Here is a 19,554-nt window from a genome sequence, read left to right as displayed (position 1 = left end):
TCACAAATTTGAGGTTTATCAGAGATCGTGTTCAAGACATGCCCTTTTCCTCAACCACCTAGACAAACCGCCAAGTGCAAGGAATAGTCATCACGTGGTCATCGGCCCAGCTTTTCTCAAAGGCATGAGTTTGTTTACTGCTCGTTTTCATCCAGAACAACTGCAACATCGGTGACGGCCACCTCAAGTCGATCTGTCCCAATTATTCATTTTTCAGCCAAGGGGCATGTCAAGGTTAATATGATTAGCGTCGGTCCCGTTGATGCCAAAGAATTGGAACCTGAGACATCATTAGCCCGTGCAATATAAACGCGGTATTTCATGACTTACCAGTCTTCGACATTTAGTGTTGTTGGCACCGCTTGCCCTGGTCCCGAGGCAGTGCTCCAACTGTCTGGGCTCTGTCCTTCTGGCAAATTCGGATCCATGTTTGGCTGCCACATATTCGAATGTCCCTGAAAACCTTGGGGCATCATCCCATTCCCTCGTTGTTGATAATGTCCTGATTGTTGGTTATGCATCCCGCCTTGTCCGTTGTTCGGAGGTACTGAGCCCATTGCATTGTGATCGAGATTGGAGTGTGTTTGTGTTGGTGACAGGTTAGGGAAAGCTGGCATGGCAGCACTATCTGGGAACAACTGGTCAGGCTGGAAGTTTTCCCAAAGGGACTGTGATAAGTTTGGAGAATTCCTCGTAACAAGATAGAGGTCAGGAGGTGTTGGTGGTACAGAGAATGATGGGTTGAAGGGTGTTGCTGGCCGAGTTTGCGGGCGCGAGTTCGTCCCCCCCATGAACGTATCTGCGGCACTCTGTCGCGCATTAGGTGACGTGACTGGTGGCGGCTGCATCGTGCTTCCCGATTCGACCTTGACAGCACTCGGAGTCTGGGGGCGCGACCTCTCATACGATTCTTGAGGCTGAGGAGTAGTGGTGCCGAAGTCGATGGCCATGTCGTCGTACTTCCGCTTCGGCGCCTCGGCCTGTCGATTTTGTTGCTGTTCAAGATGCGAGAGACTTTGGCGCAAGTTCCGGTGTCGCTTACCCTCAGCCCTTTGTAGCCGCTCTTCCAGTACCTTATTACCCATGATGGACTCGAAAAGAGCATAAACCATCTTGCCAACAAGCCAAACTCGCGAGATCTCCTTCATGGCCGACATGCAGCTGCGCAGTCTATCTTGTGTCACCTGCTGGATCGATGGCACTGGAGACTTCATCTGATAGACGTGCATGATGAGAGCAGAAAATAGACTATACACAACAAAGGCTGGACAATATCGCAGCTGGTCATGTGCGGCGAGGTTTTCTACGATCGATGTGATCATAGCTGCCGCCTGAAAAGCGATATTACGTGAGGGGTAAGGTGAAGGGTCAGGCAATCGTGATGAGCCACCGGGCGGCATATGGGCTCGATGAAGAAGGCATAGCGTTGTATAGTAATTCGAGTGTAATAACGCGGACCAGAAATGATGACGAGGCATCTCCCAATAGACAATTTTTGGGCAATTTTGTAGCCAGTCAGCTAAAGCCATGTCGCTGTGTGTGAGGTCGATAGCATTTCGTTGTCTTCCTTTTGATGCCACGGAGTACTGCTGTGATAGAACCAGGCCCATGATTTCGCACAGTTTGACGTATTCGAGAAAAAACTGCACGTGGATGGGATCAGGAGGATACTCGCTTGCTCGATCAATCTCGTCCTCAATAAAGTCGTCTTCAGTCAACATCTCCACATCTGCATCGTCAAGATTGATGTGAACTGGGCGACCCAGAGCAACTGCAACCGAGCGATCGCGGGTGAAGAGGGACCACCATATGCGCTTCCACAGCCTTTTGTCTGCCCGGCTTAGTTGTGACTGTTCCACGGATCGATGCATGCCTGAGCCTTGCGCAACAATCGTCGCCACACGACTCCAATAGAAGACATTTTTAGTGACGTCTTCTGGCCCTTCCCAGTACCAGCCCATCAAAAGGAGAGATTGAACAATTGTCACACGATCGTCTTCATAGTTTGCGTCGTACAAGGCCTTGGCACGTTTGTAGAAAGTGAGAGCAGCAGGAGTCGTTGAACCGTTGGCATCCATCAGCTGTGGGTTGTTACAGGCCCGAGTACCCGCCAGAAGAACGGATTGAAGAAGAAGTAACGACGGTGGGTTCTTAGGGTCTCGATACTGTCGCATGAAGCGGGTACGGTTGATGACGGGTACGATGGGATGCACCCATTTGAAGTAAGCGTCGATGAGCTCGTCGCATAGCGATCGTGGAGGCAGTAGAAACGCCCCTCTTTGATGTAGGATATCGATTTCGACGTTGTCGAGTTCAGTAAGTCGAGCTCGAGAGCCGCGGACGTTCTCAGGCAGTGGATAATGCACAACATCTGCTGAGCCTTGGCGATCATGGACAAGTAGAGTCAGATTGGAGGATTCGCCAAGGTATGCAACCCGTCCAGCTTCGGTAATGGGAGCGCGTGTAAACTTGGGTTTCATTACAAGGTCAAGATAGGTCCCACTGTCGACCTCTTCTTTACGTGCTTGAGCTTCCGTCCAGTTGGTGGGAGGTGTGCCATTGTTGGAATGATATACCGAAGGAGCTCGCGGGGTGAGTGATGAGGTGCTCGAAGGGGCCACAGGGCGCGGTGAAGGGTCTTCATTTGCATCGCCGCGATCGCTACATATCACGAAGCCTCTGGTCAGCGCTGAGGATCGAGTAACGATTGGGGGCGCATTCTCATACCTATCGGAGTCTTTATTGGTTTGGCTGCCCGAGCCCTGTGTCTTTTTGCGCTTCGGATTCGGGATACGACACTCGATCTGGAAGGCAACGCAATTGGTGCAGGGCACACCGAGGCTTGCGGCGTCGCATCGAACCTGCAGAATATGATGGTTAATGTTGCTGTCGGTGGTGAAGTCGAGAACCAATTGGGTCGCTCTGGACTCCTATAAGCGAATGTTTGCATTTACCTTTCTAGCATGGCAAGTCTGTGGAAGCGTTGATTAGCATCATGGTCTTAACTCTTTTCTCAAGAAGAAGATCATCTGTACAGCTGTCGCGGATGCCGTGATAAGAATCATGATGAAGTGGGCTGGAGCGCGCCAATGCCTCGGCTCATGTTGAGGGGGGCAGGCTCTCATGGGTGACTAGGTTCGGAAGAAGTCTTAAATGTGCTTACCTCGCATGCACGCGATGCTCGCTGTCTTTTAAAAGAACGAGTTTAGTACTTGCAACATCATATCGAGTATAGAACGGCGACTCACCTTCGAAAACTCACTCCGCCCGCGGAAGTCGATGTTGAGGTGCTTGGAGCGGGAGGAGCTGGTGCCGACGACTGTGACTCTGGCTGCTGCTGCTGCTGCTGCTGCTGCTGCTGCTGCTGCTGCTGTGGTTGCGCCTGCGGCGTGCCGCTGCCTGACGACATGTCCACGTCCATGGAATCGGAAATGTCGGGGGCGAGGAATTGAAGCGGAAGCGGAAGCGATCGAGAGACGTCAAAGTCGGTTTCGAAGAGGGGGACAGGACGGGATGGTCGAGTTGAGAAGGCAGTCAAGGTAGGAAGGTAACGTTAAGGCAAAGCAGAGCCAGGCAAGGCAAGGCAAGCCAGGTTCCATGCGATGGATTTGCGCGCCAGGACAGGCAGACAAAAAGAAGCACTGACACAACCACACCTACCTTAGGGAGGTAGGTAGGTACTTACCTAGACACCACAGCAGTAAGGTAAGTACCACCTAAGGTACCTCACTGTCCTGGACCAACTCACTGGACCTAGCGGGTTTGGTCTGAGTGAACCACACCAAAACGGCAGGTCTGAAGATCTTCGATTGGATCTGGCGGGACTGAGCTGGGTGAAATGAATGAAATGAAACCCTCGGGTACAGACTCCTTGGCTGTAACCTCTACTGCAACCTCGAGCCTTGAAGTCGTTTCGATTTTGAACAACGAAAAGCGCATAGCAGGGGGTCGGCTTCTATGATACCACCCAGCAACAGCAAGACGCCTAATTGTAAGCAAACGGATCGGTCGGTGGAATGCCCCCGCTGTAGTGGTAATAAGGGATTGCCGTAGAGGATGCAGAGTTCAGTTATTAGGTAGGTAGTGGTTAGTGGTTAGCTTGACAGCTACCAATAATGGAATGGAACCGGCCGAGGTGCGCGTTAGCGGCGGGAGCGGGGATATCCATACGTAAATTAGAGATCTGCCCAGTCTTGAAAGTCGCGATGAACTAGTATACGGAGTAGTAATGTAGAGACGGGGAATATGCTTTCCCAAGTAAAGGGGAGAATGAGAGGTTTAGAAGGATTAATACTGCAGAGAATGACAAAGCATCGACCAACTAACCAATAATCAAAACGTATTTGTCTCGGAGCATGTAAGAAAGGAAGCAAAGGACAAAATGGAAAGGAGAGGAATAGCGGGAGTGTCGGGGGTGCGCGGACTCCTCCAGATTCTCAACTGCACTGCGGTTCAAGGGTGGCCCTGTAATGTCGGAGATGGTGGACAACACCTCTCCACTATGGGCCCGTCTATCTTCCGGTGTAAAGAACTCGGCGCTCAGTTCAGTTGAGGAGGGTCCACAGCTGTATGGAACTTGTTCCGCAAACCGTGTCAGTTGCTGATTGATGCCGTATCAAGTGCAATCCCCGAGAGAGAGGGTAGAGTAAAAGTTAGACACAACGATTTATGAATATCACTGTACAGGACAAGGCCTGGCAAGATTCAGAGACATCTTCACATCAACCAATACGAGGAATCCTGCTTGATAATATTCATGTGAAAGCCTAGTCAGTCATCTCACATCCTTAGTATTTAACTGCCCTGTTAGATCCAGGAGAACATGGTTGGCAATAGAGATTACCAGTATCTAAGATTGAATCCTTCTCATCAAAACCCGGCCCCATGATCCATCTAGAACTGCGGTGTGAGCGCGTGACCAGTCTCTCAGAGTGCGTGCCTGCGTTCAGAATTCAGAGAGGTGCAGTCTGTCAACGTTTCACGCCTAAAAAGAGTTTGTGCATAAAATGAAGTCCCCATGAATTGATCGACAGTTGGACCGTTTTGATCATGATGAGACGGCGGGCTGTCTTGTCGACGTCGTCATGGCTGGCACTATGTGGTTCGTGGCATGTGAACGTCTTGAGGACTCATGGCGGCGGCCCAAGTTCCTAATTAAGTTTGGTCTGAACAGTTGAAGCAAGTTCACTAGGTAGTCGAAACAGAACAAGTCGTGGCAAAACCTGGGGAAGTAACTTTCGGTGAGATTCTTGTTCGAGCTGAGTTTCCACGCCAAAGTTCAGTACCTGACGTAAAGTTCGAGGCTGGATAAAGATCTATGCATGCTCTATATGCCCACCATTCAAGGCACTGCTAGGTATACATGTATCTACTGATCGCTCCTCGTTCTCAAAGTCCCATTGTTTCACTTAAGCTTTTCACATGAAAATGGTAACTTACTGGTACGTACAGTACAAACGCCCACATGGTGAGGCCCCCGCAAAATCCGACCCACACCTCCGGGCTTCCGAATCGGTCCCCAGATTCTTCTCAGCCGGCCCTTGCAACACCGTTAATTCGTTGTGATCCTGATGGATGCGCAGCTAAACAGAATACATGTTGCCAAGAATCCTTAGACGCAACCTTTTCATGACCGTGTCACCCTGGAATCCGGCCATCTTCCGGTAGGCTTTCCCTTCAGCCCTATACAGCTCGAGGCTGTGCCCCTGTAGGATGTCACATGTGTTCATACTCGTACGTATTCTATTCAACCCTGATGTCACTTCGCCAATGCCAATGAAAAGTTAGATATTCTAGGGGAGGAAAGAAAACTCAGGACCTTGATCCTGAATGACAAAAAGACTTAGGTAGTATAGCCTAAACTTAGGAGACTCTCAGCTAAGTTTATTTTAGCACCCTCTACTAACGTCTTATGTTTTCTTGCTCCCCGAGGATATTGTTGGTGACTTTACTATGTAAACTGTCAAGAGATCATCATTGTACATTGAACGAATTATCCTTTGCAGGAAACATTTACTGCCCATGGCTACCGTGCAAGTGTCTTTGACGGAACCTTGCCGTTTGTCTCAGGCTTGACGCCATTGGCGGCAGCTGGTTGTTCATGTTCGACTTGAATGCCGGCGATGAATGCCGCACTCACCAGCTCGAGTGCCGCGACAAACACACACAAGAAACTGGCGATTGCAAAATGTGTGATCGTTGAACCAATTTCCAGCCATGAGCCCTCATCTTTGACAACCCAGAAAAAGTAGAGTGTCAAAACATCACTGACTGTGAGGACAACCATGAAGAGCGCAGATGGTGCAACACCTAATCTCTTGTTCAGAACTCCCAAGTTCGCTGATATCAGGAAAAATGGAATAATGATCTTGAGAATCAGCAAAGCACCCTGCGAGAAAGGATCAAACACTGGGATGAGCCTCGATACACTTTCCAAGCTAAACGATGAGATGGAAGCGATATTGCCGGTACTGAAGAAGGCTGACTGTAGAAGAACCATGAAGAACAGTGCTATCCGAGCATCTGAGAGGGTCAATGGCCGGAATGTACCCAATTCACGTTTCTGCTGTTCAGCGACAGCTGCCTCGTTCTGAGCCTTGCCCTTTGAGAATGCATGAACCGCGTACTCGAGGCGCACCCAAGCCAATAGAGTGACACTGAAGGCCACATAGAATAGGCCTTCGTATGAAATTGTCAGGATGATGAACGTAGGTGCGCAGGTTAAGAAGATGATTGCAAGGCGATGCATGTAGTGGCTGTTAGGCTGTAGCCGATATGCCAAGGGCATGAGGAGCGACACGACTGATAAATGTTAGTTACATATGACCATGTATCAAATCTGATTGACTCACCCAAGACGACCCAACCGACTACTTGGTTGCCCTTTGGAAGACCGAGCTTGGCTTGCAGTGAAGTGGCACTGGAGTGTGTGACGAGTATCGCAAGTACGATAAGGCCAATCTGAAAAGTGTATGAGCGGTGCAATTCTCATATGCTCTATCATAAATCAAACTTACTTGAGTACCAAGGAGCGTTCGACTTGTATGGAGACGCTTTGATTTGCTTTTGAAAGCGGTGAAATCCGAGAGAATAAAATCTTCAAGAGCCAAGTATGCGAGACCGATGACAGTCATCAATCCACCGCCAATCAAACTTTCTAATTAGTGTCTGTAACAATTCCTGGATTGAAGATGAAGCTTACATTAGGGATACATTTTCGACCTTCATCGCGGGTAGAAGGGTGAAAGTACTCATAGCCAAGCAAGAAAAGAACCACAAGAGGGTCAGGAATCCATGGGACTTCAAGAATGAGACACCCAGCGTCATTGGCCAGAAAGCACCCAAGACAAAAAGCCCAGTCAGGACCTCACGATGAATGTATCCAATGGCCTAGGACTAGTAAGCAAAAGGCCGAGTAAACATGAAGAGAGCTTACCAGAGATTGAATGATACCAAAATAGAGGACGACATTGAAAATCAGCGCTGCAACCGCACCACCAGACTTGACATTGCCAAACAGATTCTTGAAACCTTTGGTAAAGCTGGCTCTTCTAGCATACACCTCTTCCCAAAACAAAACAGGGAAAAATGCATACAGATAGTACGCAGGTGGGGATTCAGAGACGACGAAGGATGAGTAAAGAGCGACAAGTGCTGAGGAAAAAAACGCCGATCCAAGCAATGTGCGTTGAGGGGGAATGCTCTCCTGAACCACATATAAGGAAAGGACGGTGGCGGTCGCATAGGTCATCCATCCTAAATAGCCAACGGTGATCAAAGCACGTAGAAACAACCAGTCATAAGTCTGCAGGTAGCGAAGTCCCTGAAGCCCAATTTCCATCAGAGCGTCTGATTCTTCAATGGCCTCCTCGAATTGACCAGCGTCAACCAAAGAGCGGATGTGAGCAATGCGCTGCTCAGGGCCAAGGTTCTCATTGCTCAGAGGTCCGTAAGCCTGGTAGCGGAGCTCCACGTTTCTCTTGCTCTCTTCCTTTATACGGTATTGCTCAAGAATTACCTGAGCATTGACCAGGGAAGCTTGTGCCTTTTCTTTTATGTTCGCAGATAGGAAGTTCAAAGGAAGTTGCCCCACGCCGTTCGCTGGAAACTCAGCGCCGATAAGATACGACATCAACGTTGCGACATCAGCCTGAGCAACATCATGTCTTCGAACATGGTCCAGATTCCAGTCTGAAGAGTACTCATCATGGCCAGGGGCAATATTGTCCGGATGCAACTCGGGAGTGGCAACTCCCGAGCCCCATGATATGAGAGGAGTTCTGGTATTATTAGGGTGTCCATCGCCATGACTACCCCAGTCTGTCATGCCGTGGTCGGCTGTAAAGACGAACGCAGTCCGGTCATCGGCATAAAAGCCTTCGATGAGCTCTACCATATCCTTCACACCTTGATCAACTACTTTTATATTGTGCAGGTACTCTTTGGAATAAGGCCGGTAAGAGTGTCCAGTAGTATCCAGGCCGAGCAGATGGAGGAAGAAAACCACCTTGTCCTCGCGAAGAGCGGTATTGAGGGTCTCGTTCGTCGCTGCTGCGGCGAAGAAGTCCTTGACATGGTCGAACACCCAGTAATCAAGCTCCGTAGCATCTTTGGAGAAATCCTCAAGCTCAGCTCCATATGCAAATGCATCCACCCTTCCTGGGACAGCACCATGTTGGAACATTGGCAGAATATCGGGACTTCCCCAACTCCAGGTATGTCGACTGCGATTGAAAACACTATCGAAATTAACCGGGTTCATTTTCCATCCTGTCGCAACGGCAGATACATCCTCGTACAAGCCGGCAATGAGGGCCACATGGCCGGGTCGGGATTCCGTTGGCACACGAGTATGCGATACGCCAAAAGTACCATGCTCAAGCACTCGGGAGCGAAGGTAAGGAGCTAGCGGACGAGGGACGAGGTCTTCATCGGATTCGGGGTATGGTTCGGGGTGGGCTTGAAATGCTTTGTCGGCTCGCAAACCGTCGCCTAGACGTACAGCAACTTAGTCGCACTGGCCAAATCACGCGTTCTAATCCAACTTACCAACGAATAGTACAAGGCGATCTGCAGGAGCCTTTGGAGAATCTTCCGTGCGCTCAACATTGAACAATCGCATGCCTGAGACAATCGGGCTGACAAAGTAAATGTCGAAGATGGAAAAGATATAGACCAAATGGAAAGCGACCGCAATGGCCATGAAGCCAATACGGCTGAAACCAGCCATGGCGACGTAATTGATAAGCTCCGGCGCGTAGTTGCAAATATAGACAGTTCGAATGATCGACGATGGGTTGTTCGTTGTAAGTCAGGGTCGTGGAAGACGATGCTATATCAAAATCTAATGGTACCACATAAGTTGAAAGTGCCTTGAATGAGAAGACAAGAAAAATGGAAGCAACAAATATCAAAAGAAACAAGAGGCAGTGAGCAAATCCTCCTTGATCTCGTCAAACAAAGAAGTAATAAGAGACAGTCTCCATTGAGTTGAGTTGCAGGTGGAGGTCAAGACCAGATATAAAACCGTGGCAAGAATTGGAATGACGCTGACGAGGGACGCGTCTATCCGACAAATTAGTGCAGGACCCCATCTGCAGGGGAAATACGCTAGTGGCCCTGCGCTACAACCCCGCTGGCTTGGGCCTGGATGGTCCTCAGCTTTTACACGTGGTTGGCTGCATGAAAGTCTCATTGGATCCAAGCCTCCCGTCCCGTCAATGTAAAATCGAGCCCGGGGCTGGTATTAAATCATATCAGCCAGAGGGCGGGAAACCCAAAAGATTAATAGGCACAAGCGATCGTGAGGGAGCTGGTCCTGGATATGTCAGCCATTCTTCACTAGTCCATGGCCTACCTCACGCACCTTGACAGATATTGGAAGTTAGCAACCTTGATAAACGAACGGTGTCGAGAAACTGGTTACCAACAAGGTTCTCATTGACGCCCATATGGTATCTAAGGTAACCGGACCCTCTATCTAGAATCGTTACTAATCTATCTCCATCGAGTGCTTGCTCGTACACACATAACGCTGAAATAAGTCTTGGGTATCACTAACAACAGGCACATCCTACCGCAACAACGAAAACTAACATATTCTACTATCTGGACAGGTCGTCTGCCAAAGATTTGCTGACCCTCAAGTAGAACTTGGGCGCTTGAGACCTGGGGAAGACAATTTCCTCTGTGAGATAGTCTGGAAGCATTTCCATCAGCTCCATGTCACGTCCAGCGTCTAGCTGTGGTTGATATGTGAATTGCACATCCTCGATGTTGTCTGAAGTATCGTCGTTGTCAACTGTGAGTTTGAAATGAAGGGCTGGCTACAGTCAGTATACATATGGAGCGAGACCATCGACCATTAAACTTACTCCCATTGCGCCCAGTCTGTATGCAATCGAAGGTGTCTCCTATTTCTTCTTGCTTTACACCACGCATGATCAAACCTGTCATATCTGCGTATAGGTTTTCCTTCGCTTGTGCAATGGCTTGTGCAGCGTGTGCAGCCTCCGCCTGTGCTGTGCGATTGGCCGGCCCCGAGGCTTTGATAGCGCTTCCTGGAACTCTGGTGTTGGCATTTCCCGATCTCACAGCGGCCAATTTATTTGAAAGAGTTTTGATTTCTGCCTCGGCTTCGGATAAAGAACTGTTCAGGGTCTCAATGTTGCCCTCCAGATTCTCAGCCTTGACCTCGCTAGCTTCCAGTTGCTTTCGAAGCTCTTCACCCTCCTTCGCCAGGGCAGTCTGTGCAGCAAGCTCGACCTTAAGCTCAGATATAAGCTGCGTAGCAGCTGTGGGAGTCAGTACAATGTGCGGCGCAGAGGAGTTCTTGGATGAGACTTACCCATGGTTCGCTCTTCAGCTTGTTTCTTAAGTCGATCGAAATTCCGCTCGGCTTCTCGAATGCCAACCTCACGTAGATCCCGATGGCGCATCTCGAGAGCCTCGTACTTCTTGGTGAGTTCCCCCAGCCTTCTCCGTAATGCGGCGTCACTGGTACCATAGCTAGACCATGACTCCAAGGGCTCAGCCGTTCCTGTAACAGAGTCGCGATCTTCGTCTTCTTCCGGTACGGCGTCAAGTTCCATAACTTCTTCTGCTTGTGTCTCCGGGATCTCTTCAATGGGTGTGGTTGGTTGTCGCGGGGGTCGACCACGTCGCTTAACAGCACTTTCAGGAGCAAGTATTGAGGGCTCGCCGTTCAGTTTCTTTGGGCGCCCGCGCAGCCCCCTTTTCGTCTCAGTCGCGGGAACACTTGGAGGAACTCCAATATCTTCAAATGTGACCGTTTCATCTGGGGCGAGTTGTTTGGTCTTGCGGCCTCTTTTCGTGGCACCATCATTGATTTTGCTCGTGGCAGCGGGTTGCGCAATTACTTCAGGTACATAGGCGAGCTTATCGGTGCTGTTTCGACGCGTCGTTCGAGGTGCTGTTTTGATTACCTTGCTGGCCGTTCCTGGTGGTCGACCGCGGGGCTTCTTTGTTGTACTCATGGTGCGCACAACTGCTTGAAGCTCAGATTGATCAAACATGTCTAGATCGGGTTCTGAATCTGAAGCCACGAGTCCAGCAAGGCCTGTTGCAGGCTTTGCGCGCGCGCGTGGTGGCATGGTTACTTGTGTCGGTGGTTGCGGATGAATGTGTCGCACAAGCACGCGCAAGAGAAGCAGTTACAAAATAAAAATACCCGAGGAATAGGGACAGCTGAAGGGTTAAAATCGAAGAATGCGCGACTACAATGGCATGGATATCAATGACAATTATTGCGAGTGATGGGCGGGGATAGTAATGCCGGAGGGGACAAGTCCAGATCAATGTTGAATATTGGGATCTCATTGCGGTACCATCCATGTAAACAAATGGGCTTAGAGACATCCATGGATCTATGGTCCGTGCTTTCACTGGCGCTAGCCGCCACTTACCGGTAACAACGGGATGTCGGGCGGGCATGTGCCAGCGCATTAGGTTCCTGCCGAAACGCGCATATTGATTGATCTTCCATTTTAACTATTCTTCAAACACCGAATTCCAGCCTTCGACCTTTAGACCTCTCAACGCCTTTCCAGGTGACGCCGGCAAAGGCGATTTTTTTGTTGAACTGGAGCATCTACCACCAATTGCAACTTGATTATCGCGTGGCAGCCATCGCCCTCTTGCCACCTGCTCTCCTGGTCATCTCATGCCATCCGAGTCAGCCCCTTGGCTGCGCTGGGTCCTCGGCATGGGGGAACGACGTAAGCTTGGCGATGTCGCCATGGACATATTGCTCTTTGCGGGCATGGTAAGTGCAATATTTCTAAATTCGCTGTTGAATGCGAGGGCATCGTGCTCACAGAAGTCTGTTAGATGACGGCTGGCCTCTATGTGGCTCGAAATTTCCTCAACCCTATCCTGAGCAACATTGCCGACCCCGATAAAGAAAAACACGAACAAGCCAGACGCCAAGCTAAAGCGCATCTTGAGCGGCTAAATCGACACAAGAAAGACGGACTGGATTATGGAGATGACAGCGATTCGAGGACGGGGCCACGACCGGAGGATCTGGTCTTGAATGAATACGAGAACCTGGTTGCACTTGAAATGGTCCCTCCTGAGGACATCTCTGTTGGGTTTGACGGTGAGTGAGCTTGCAGGTTGAGGCCTTATACCTTTCCCTGTAATTCGCTAACAATCGCAGACATCGGCGGTCTGGATACGATTATCGAAGAACTGAAAGAGTCGATCATATACCCTTTGACGATGCCTCACCTTTACTCTCACGCCGCACCTCTACTCTCTGCTCCCTCCGGTGTTCTTCTATACGGTCCTCCGGGTTGTGGAAAGACAATGCTCGCTAAGGCTGTTGCTCATGAGAGTGGTGCTTCTTTCATCAACTTGCATATCTCGACTTTAACAGAGAAATGGTATGGAGACTCGAACAAGATTGTCCGCGCCGTATTCTCCTTGGCCCGAAAGATGCAGCCTGCTATCATTTTTATTGACGAAATCGACGCTGTCCTCGGTACTCGTAGAAGTGGCGAACATGAGGCCAGTGGCATGGTCAAGGCCGAGTAATTCAACAATCACATTTATTTAATTGACACTAACAAAACTTAGGTTCATGACTCTGTGGGATGGTTTGACATCCTCGAATTCTTCAGGGATGCCTGCTCGAATCATGGTCCTTGGTGCGACCAACCGTATCAATGATATTGACGAGGCCATCCTTCGTCGAATGCCAAAGAAGTTTCCTGTCACGCTACCAGGAACAGAGCAGCGACGTCGAATTTTACAGCTCATATTGCAAGATACCAAGACGGATCCTGAGCATTTCAACCTCGATTACGTTGCAAGAATTACTGCTGGGCTCTCTGGCAGTGACATCAAGGAGGCCTGCCGAGATGCAGCAATGGTGCCCGTACGAGAATATATGCGGCAGCATCGTGAGAGTGGGCACGCGATGTCGTCCGTGGATCCCAGGCAATTCCGTGGCATTAGATCAGATGATTTCCTCGGCCGCGAAGGAGGACAGATCAAATTGCAACCAAAGCGACGGTCGAGCGGTGTTGAGGAACTGATTGCGGAGGAACAGGACTAGCATGATGATTACCTAGTAAACGATTCAGGCCAGCAACAGCCGATAATGTTGAATAGAAACACTCAACCCTGGCCATCACCTCACCAGTCATTGTCCAATCAGCAGCATCACGATGTCTGCTTCAGGCTTGCAATCCACTACACCATACCACTCGCACTGTCCTCCTCTCCCCCACAAACTGAAAATATCCGCCAGGACTGAAGATACGATCACGGTGCTCAAGTCGGGGCCCGGTTCCGTCCTCCGGGGTTCCCGTACAGTGCGTTTCACTAATAAGGGACGCACAGCACGCAATGGGCCATGATAGTGTCTGATCACGTCATTTGCGATACCCACTATAGGTTTCTGGGGTCCGATAGCAATATACCTTGTCCTGAGTACCGGCAACCGGCATTCAGCAGGTATCTCAGCATCAATCGCCCTCCGTTGATCGGTCGGATGACCCAGAAGAATAGCGGTGGGCGGGACCCAAACCGTCACAGTGGATTCGAGTAGAACTATAGGGCCCTAGGGCCTCCTGAAAGATGGTGTAAGATCCCCTGTAATTGGCGCCGCAGTTGCCCTTGTACAGAGCGCGGCACTCATATTGCGTAGTTCTTCCAGTGCAGATAATGAGGTTTGAGTTTGTAGACCATCTTCTCCAGCCCAGACCGCCGACAGCGGGAATGACTCCCCGACTCCCGAGCGACCCTTCTCTTCCAAGCTCTGACTCGGCAAGTCTTGACCTCTCCCCTCTAGAAACTCTTCAATCCCTCTCGCTTCAATCACTCTTCAATTGTATTTGAGTTTCGCTCTTGTCGCATAAACTCCGTTGCGATTTCTCTCTAGCGCCCGCCTCTCCTCCGACGTACCCAGAACCCTTCTCCCCGCCATCACCTCCATTCAACTCGACTTCGACACAAACGTTGCGACTAAATTTATCGAGAATGTCTGCCCCTTCGCCCACTGACTCTGGCAAGTCAGCCAACCCTCTCAAGCGAATTGACAATGAGGGACATGATCTCCCTCCATCTCCAGCTCCGTCAAGCCCTCGCAATGGTCGCAAACGCTATGCCCTCGCCACAGAACTTGTATACACAGATAGCAAGGACCAATATGGAGCCTCCAGCGTTCCCATCTATCAGTCTGCCACTTTCAAGCAGACATCGGCCAGCGGTGGCCAGCAAGAATATGACTACACCCGCTCTGGAAACCCCACCAGAACGCATCTCGAGCGACACCTCGCAAAGATTATGAACGCTCAGCGAGCGCTGGCTATCAGCTCGGGAATGGGTGCTCTCGATGTCATTACTCGTCTACTCCGACCTGGCGATGAGGTTATCACTGGCGATGATCTCTACGGTGGCAGCCACCGTCTGCTTACTTACCTAGCTGCCAACCAAGGCATCATTGTTCACCATGTTGACACAACAACCGTTGATAGCGTGCGGGCACGCCTCTCGGAGAAGACCGCCATGGTTTTGCTAGAGACTCCCACCAATCCTTTGATCAAGGTTGTGGATATTCCATCTATCGCTCGCTTGGCACATGAAGTCAACCCCAAGGCGCTCGTTGTTGTTGATAACACCATGCTTTCTCCCATGCTGTTCAACCCTCTTGATGTGGGTTGCGATATTGTGTACGAGTCTGGAACCAAATACCTGTCTGGTCACCACGACATTATGGCTGGTGTTATTGCCATGAATGACACTCAGATCGGAGACAAGCTATTCTTTGTCATCAACTCCACGGGCTGTGGCCTATCACCAAATGACTCTTTCCTGCTCATGCGAGGTGTTAAGACCTTGGCTATTCGAATGGAGAAACAGCAAGCCAACGCTCAAGCCATTGCAGAGTTTCTCGAGTCCCGTGGCTTCCGTGTTCGATACCCTGGACTCAAATCCCACCCTCAATACGATCTGCATTGGTCTATGGCTCGCGGTGCTGGCGCGGTGCTCTCGTTTGAGACTGGTGATCCGGCCGTTTCTGAGCGTATTGTTGAGGCTGCCCGTCTCTGGGCCATCAGCGTCAGTTTCGGCTGTGTCAACAGTTTGATCAGCATGCCCTGCCAGATGAGCCATGCCAGCATCGACGCCAAGACTCGAGCGGAACGACAAATGCCTGAAGATATTATCAGATTGTGCGTTGGTATCGAGGACCCGAATGATCTGATTGAGGATCTCTCTCGCGCTGTAAGTAACGATCATTGCCATGTTGGGCAAAGCTAACAGACTATATAGCTGGTTCAGGCTGGGGCTGTGACCGTGACTTTGGATGGTTTCCACGCTGCTGGTGCAGCCAAGGAACTCGGAGAAACGCCCCTTGTCATTCAATGAGCTACGAAAGCATCGCGAAAGAACATGCCAGGCCAATGCAGTTGAGCCTCAAGGAACATTTTGATTTTTGCAAGCGAAGTCGATAGTCTGTTGATTACCATTTCTCTACCGGACTTGTCATGGTTCTCGGCCATTGACGGGTGGTGGCAAAGGAAGTTCACCGCCGTATACCGCCTCACCGGCATTCATATCAATAAAAAGCAAAGGAAAAGAAGGCCTGTATTATCATCTCGAGCTGGCGTTGGAAGGGATGAACAATGGAGTTAGATTTATTTGTTTTGGGAACCTGCAATAGGTTTGAGACAGATCCAGAAATACGACAGATTCAAGATCCAAACGTACCGGTCTGTTGTATCAGAATCTCGTTGATGCTCAAGCGTTCTCGGCTTGTCTCGTTGATCCAGGACGCGAGCATATGGCTGCCTCTTTTGTCTTTCTTCCCAGGCTTTGGATGATTGTCCTGGGTCGATATGACTAGTCCATCTCTTTTAAGCGCGCTGGTATACACGGTCAGTGCAAGTCTTGGAACGTGAAGAAAAGGACCCGACCTTGTCGCTTCTCTCCCACTTATCTCGACTTTATGTGGCATCGAGTTCCTCCTATTGCTGTTGCTAGTGGTGAGTTTTACTTTTGGCCAAGAGGAGTCCGACACAATGTCGTCCCCCAGATTCTCGAGCATACACTCAGGCGTATATTATACTTCGGCAAGCGATATCCCCACGGGCTGGTCATGCTGAGCTTCGATCTCAGCTACTTCCAGCATGTCCTTACCACCAGCCTCTCAGTTCATCACCGTCACCATGATAGTCTCGGCATCGATATCTCATCAAGCCGCCCACATTTGGTTGGCGAAGCTACGCGAGACCTCAGACCTGAAGATCGCGCTCATGCTGCTTGGGGTATGACGGCGCATCCTCAGGAGAAGGATATTCCATCACATCTCATATTCGACGCGCATCACGCACCTCGTCACGGGCGTGGTCACGTTGGTGTAACGAAATGTGCCGCGGGGAATTCAGAACCATAGCCGTATAGATATAGGGGTGGTACAGGCGACGGCGGTCGCACGGAGTACTTGCCGGTCAGAGTCGGGAGTTAATAGCCTTGGTGTAATTTCTGGGGGTGAATGAGAAAAGAGTGAAGAGTGAAGAGATATCAAGACACTTTCAACTGCACCAACTAGGATCGAAATGCCTGTTAAGCTAGCAATGTAACACCAAACATCATTTTCCAACAGGACAATATAGATAGCCTTAAAAAGGAGGTTCAGAACTCCCCGTCCCATACTTTCAATCTCGCGATAGCCTCATCATAGCAGTGTGAGGTATGCCACACAATAGAGTATTGCTCTGACTACCCCTGGCGCCTCTTCTGGTGTAGCACAACACCAAATCGCCTCGATAGCCATACAGTCCAAACTTCTAAATATTCTTTATCATTGATCTAGACTCATCCACGTGCCGGGGCACGCTTAATCCTGCTCGTCAAACTCTCCTGCCTCCTTGTCCAGTGTTACACGAACCTGGAGGTGAATGTAATCAGATGAAGTAATAGCCCTTTTTATATCTAATCTCCGTAGTTCACTCCTGATTTGAGTGAAGTCCTGCTTCCTTGTCTACTATGTCTCATTGCATCTGTCACTTGCAGGTTGGTCTCCGAGACATGCATTGAGATGTCTAGGGTCCGTTCCTACGTGGCTCACCGGTGAAGGAATACGTGCATTTTGACCATCAGCTGAGTAGGCACCATGCGGAGTGTTATGCTCCGAAACATGCTCACGACTCATATTGAACCCTGGGTACAATGATTCTTTATTCATATAAGAAACAACAAACTTAAACACAGTCTGCCAAGCTAAATGTATACAAGCGCGCTCGCCTCAAAACTCCGCCAAATGCATATGGCAGCTCAAGAAAAGTCAAAACGGTCGGGAAGGACAACAGGCGCCACCAAAGTCCACGTATACATGCCGTAGCAAACCCAGGCACTAACAATCTTGACCCAGCTCGCAGCGTAAGTACGGCCAACGGTCGCAAAGTCACCATCCTTGGTAGATTCGTCAAAGTTCATGGTGAGTAGAGTAGCCACCCAGGCAGTGGCCAAGAAGAAGATGATGTGGAACACTGAGTAACTGTACTGGGTCCTGTTTCGCTCGTCATCTCCTGCAGGAGCGTCCCCAGCATCACTTTCGTCATCGGACAGCAGGGCGTCAGCTGGGAGGCTGCCTTCTTCGACAGCTCGACGCAAAGCCTCAGCTCGCATTTCCCGACGAGCACTGGGCTGTTGGGTCACAAGTCCGTGCTCATCGTCGTCGGGCAACTGTATTCCATTCGAGTTGCCAAGTCCGAGACTCTGGGTTGCGGCTCGTGTGGTAGTGTAAGCAATAGTGAGTAGAGTGACAATGGCACCAATAACAATAGAGGTTGCTCGTGTTCCCTGTCCCTGAATAAGAGGGTTGCACTCGTTGTTCGGCTCCATTGACACAGCTGACATAGTCAAGTATGTGCAGTAGACGGCAACCATAGCAGCTTGAGCAAGTCCCGCCTTGGGATTGAACTCTTGAACAGTAGGATTGACGGAAATGACCGAGATTCCGAGCCATAGAATCAGATTGATGGTGATCACAGCCTGGTTCATAGAGCATGAACCGCGAGCAAAGAATATGTACTGCACAATAGTCATGGCAAGCGATCCGATATACATGCCGAGAGTAGAGCCAATCAGAACGAATCGCCAAACTCTTGAGTCAGTATCCTCGATCTGAGCCAAGCAATACTCAGCCCAGTTGTGAGCTAGGTCAACAAGCAAGATGAGTCCGAGTAAAAGGAACAGCATGGCTGCGGCGAAAGCAATGTAATTGCCCCAAAACAAGAAGAAGCTGTCAGGGATCAAAAAGGAGAGAACAACAAAGGCGAGCCATGCGATAACCTTGGGGCCCCAGTAGCCGTTCTGAATAGCTGCACGGGGGTTTTTCGAAGTTGCGACACCAAATAGTAAACCAGCAAGGATGAGATGGAAGAGACCAAGCGCAAAATTAATTCGGTGAACCGCGAACCAGCCATGACATTCACCAGTCGGACAATTAATCGTAACGTAGTCGAGGGTAAGTTTCTGGAGTTTCTTGATGGCCCAAGGCGTGAGCATTATCCATGCGATGATCGAGTTGACGAGGAGGAGGAGCGCGTATGCGATACGGGTTGCGATACTATTGCCGCATTTGCCGCAGGCGCTACAGACCATGGAGCAGGTCGCAGCGCCGCAACAGCTGGCAGCAAAGGAAGCAATCTGATAAAATTATTAGCGATCGCAGGAGAGGATGATTGGAAAGGATGGGCAACATACGGTACCAATGCTGGGTACCGCCAGAAGTGGCAAAGACAAGAGGGCACCCATTGCGACGGCGCGCGACGAGGTTGTGGACGTCTAGTTGAAGTCGGGATTGGTGGATTTTTGGTATGCAAAGGTTTCGTGAGAGATTAAGCAGAGCATAGAGACCAGAATCGGTGGCGTGAATCACCTTTTAGAACGGTGCCTGATCTGTCTAGGTAGAGCCTCTAGAGGATGTTGGAGATGGCAGGATACATGAGGCTACAATCAAAGAGTGTCCACGTGAGATTACGTCGTCAAGAAAAGCCGAAGAACAGAGGGGGGTAGGTACTC

General features: G+C 50.1%; 6 protein-coding genes across 6 annotated transcripts; 2 read left to right on the top strand and 4 right to left on the bottom strand.

The window, feature by feature from the left end:
- Positions 1-213: 213 nt before the first annotated feature.
- Positions 214-3,421, bottom strand: FMAN_11431 (uncharacterized protein; the record flags this gene model as incomplete). The annotated part of the gene is made up of 6 exons (XM_041834242.1): positions 214-280; positions 331-2,661; positions 2,728-2,861; positions 2,955-2,972; positions 3,164-3,188; positions 3,249-3,421. The coding sequence occupies 6 exons, from the start codon at positions 3,419-3,421 to the stop codon at positions 214-216; spliced, it is 2,748 nt and encodes a 915-aa protein (XP_041684525.1).
- A 2,604-nt stretch (positions 3,422-6,025) lies between these two features.
- On the bottom strand, positions 6,026-9,229 carry FMAN_11430 (putative protein MCD4, required for GPI anchor synthesis; the record flags this gene model as incomplete). The annotated part of the gene is made up of 6 exons (XM_041834240.1): positions 6,026-6,801; positions 6,852-6,960; positions 7,017-7,152; positions 7,202-7,389; positions 7,436-8,991; positions 9,049-9,229. 6 exons carry the CDS (start codon positions 9,227-9,229, stop codon positions 6,026-6,028), a joined length of 2,946 nt encoding a protein of 981 aa, XP_041684524.1.
- Positions 9,230-10,103: 874 nt separating this feature from the next.
- FMAN_11429 (uncharacterized protein) lies at positions 10,104-11,612 on the bottom strand (the record flags this gene model as incomplete). The annotated part of the gene is made up of 3 exons (XM_041834239.1): positions 10,104-10,321; positions 10,374-10,793; positions 10,847-11,612. 3 exons carry the CDS (start codon positions 11,610-11,612, stop codon positions 10,104-10,106), a joined length of 1,404 nt encoding a protein of 467 aa, XP_041684523.1.
- A 644-nt stretch (positions 11,613-12,256) lies between these two features.
- On the top strand, positions 12,257-13,579 carry FMAN_11428 (putative MSP1 AAA ATPase protein; the record flags this gene model as incomplete). Its single annotated transcript, XM_041834238.1, has 4 exons — positions 12,257-12,283; positions 12,349-12,619; positions 12,680-13,052; positions 13,099-13,579. 4 exons carry the CDS (start codon positions 12,257-12,259, stop codon positions 13,577-13,579), a joined length of 1,152 nt encoding a protein of 383 aa, XP_041684522.1.
- A 926-nt stretch (positions 13,580-14,505) lies between these two features.
- Positions 14,506-15,894, top strand: FMAN_11427 (putative cystathionine beta-lyase; the record flags this gene model as incomplete). Its single annotated transcript, XM_041834237.1, has 2 exons — positions 14,506-15,750; positions 15,799-15,894. The coding sequence occupies 2 exons, from the start codon at positions 14,506-14,508 to the stop codon at positions 15,892-15,894; spliced, it is 1,341 nt and encodes a 446-aa protein (XP_041684521.1).
- Positions 15,895-17,802: 1,908 nt separating this feature from the next.
- Positions 17,803-19,287, bottom strand: FMAN_11426 (uncharacterized protein; the record flags this gene model as incomplete). The annotated part of the gene is made up of 2 exons (XM_041834236.1): positions 17,803-19,179; positions 19,237-19,287. The coding sequence occupies 2 exons, from the start codon at positions 19,285-19,287 to the stop codon at positions 17,803-17,805; spliced, it is 1,428 nt and encodes a 475-aa protein (XP_041684520.1).
- Between the last annotated feature and the right edge of the window lie 267 nt (positions 19,288-19,554).

This window comes from Fusarium mangiferae (assembly GCF_900044065.1).
Source record: "Fusarium mangiferae strain MRC7560 genome assembly, contig: FMAN_scaffold008, whole genome shotgun sequence".
Lineage (NCBI taxonomy): Eukaryota > Fungi > Ascomycota > Sordariomycetes > Hypocreales > Nectriaceae > Fusarium > Fusarium mangiferae.
The sequence above is the reverse complement of the archived record's forward strand: the minus strand, read 5'-3'. Positions and strand labels throughout refer to the sequence as shown.